General features: G+C 37.8%; 1 protein-coding gene across 1 annotated transcript in view; it reads left to right on the top strand.

The window, feature by feature from the left end:
* Positions 1 to 54: 54 nt before the first annotated feature.
* LOC119594621 (TAF6-like RNA polymerase II p300/CBP-associated factor-associated factor 65 kDa subunit 6L) overlaps positions 55 to 765 on the top strand; it is a gene marked incomplete at both ends in the record, with an annotated part of 5579 nt that continues 4868 nt past the window's right edge. Inside the window, 3 exon segments of the mRNA XM_037943673.1 lie at positions 55 to 206; positions 352 to 531; positions 638 to 742. Coding sequence (XP_037799601.1) covers positions 55 to 206; positions 352 to 531; positions 638 to 742 — 437 coding nt within the window.

Raw genomic sequence — 765 nt, 5'->3', positions numbered from 1 at the left:
GCAGCAAAATGCATCTGAGATTTATTTTCAATTGCTAATGGAAATATCAAACAGGTGAGTGGGCTTATGTGAGTGGCCATACCATGGTGAAAGGTGAGGCAGAAAGTGATACTGTTCCAGCTCCACAGCAGCTCTCAGCAGAACATACGCAGTACTATAAGATGCTCTTCACTATCATAGGTGGATCATCAAATGATCTTTTTAAGGTTAGTTGATATTTGTCCTTTGACATTTTACGGAGGGTTTTATATTTGCAATTTAATGAAATGCTGAATTCAGTTTCTAAAATTAGTTGTCATGTTAGTTGTCAGTGATTTCCAGAACTGAGAAAATTTTGATACCTTTGCGCAGTTGATGTGTGAAGATGTAGCAACGTCACCAGGCATAACATCATTGGTTGGTCCAATCGTCGGAGGAGTTGTGCGTGGTGCGCAGCGTGCCCGGCAGAAACCTCATGTTCTTCGACGTATACTGCTGGTAATAAGAGCACTCTTAGTCAATCCACATCTACATCTAGGACCACAAAATTATGTAAGTGTTATATTTATGTGACCATAGAGAATGAAAAAAAAAAAAATGTTTTTGCTACATTATGCTAACAAAATAGTAAGAACTTATTTAGTGATGTCTTTTCCAGATGCGAGATATCATAAATGTCTTGGTGTACTGTATAATTATTGAACGAAAAAATGCACAAGATACTCAGATGATCAGAAGTTTGGCTTCAAATGTGTTACTCCAGGTCAGTGCCAGAAATTATAGCAC

Source organism: Penaeus monodon, chromosome 34, assembly GCF_015228065.2.
Source record: "Penaeus monodon isolate SGIC_2016 chromosome 34, NSTDA_Pmon_1, whole genome shotgun sequence".
Lineage (NCBI taxonomy): Eukaryota > Metazoa > Arthropoda > Malacostraca > Decapoda > Penaeidae > Penaeus > Penaeus monodon.
The sequence above is the reverse complement of the archived record's forward strand: the minus strand, read 5'-3'. Positions and strand labels throughout refer to the sequence as shown.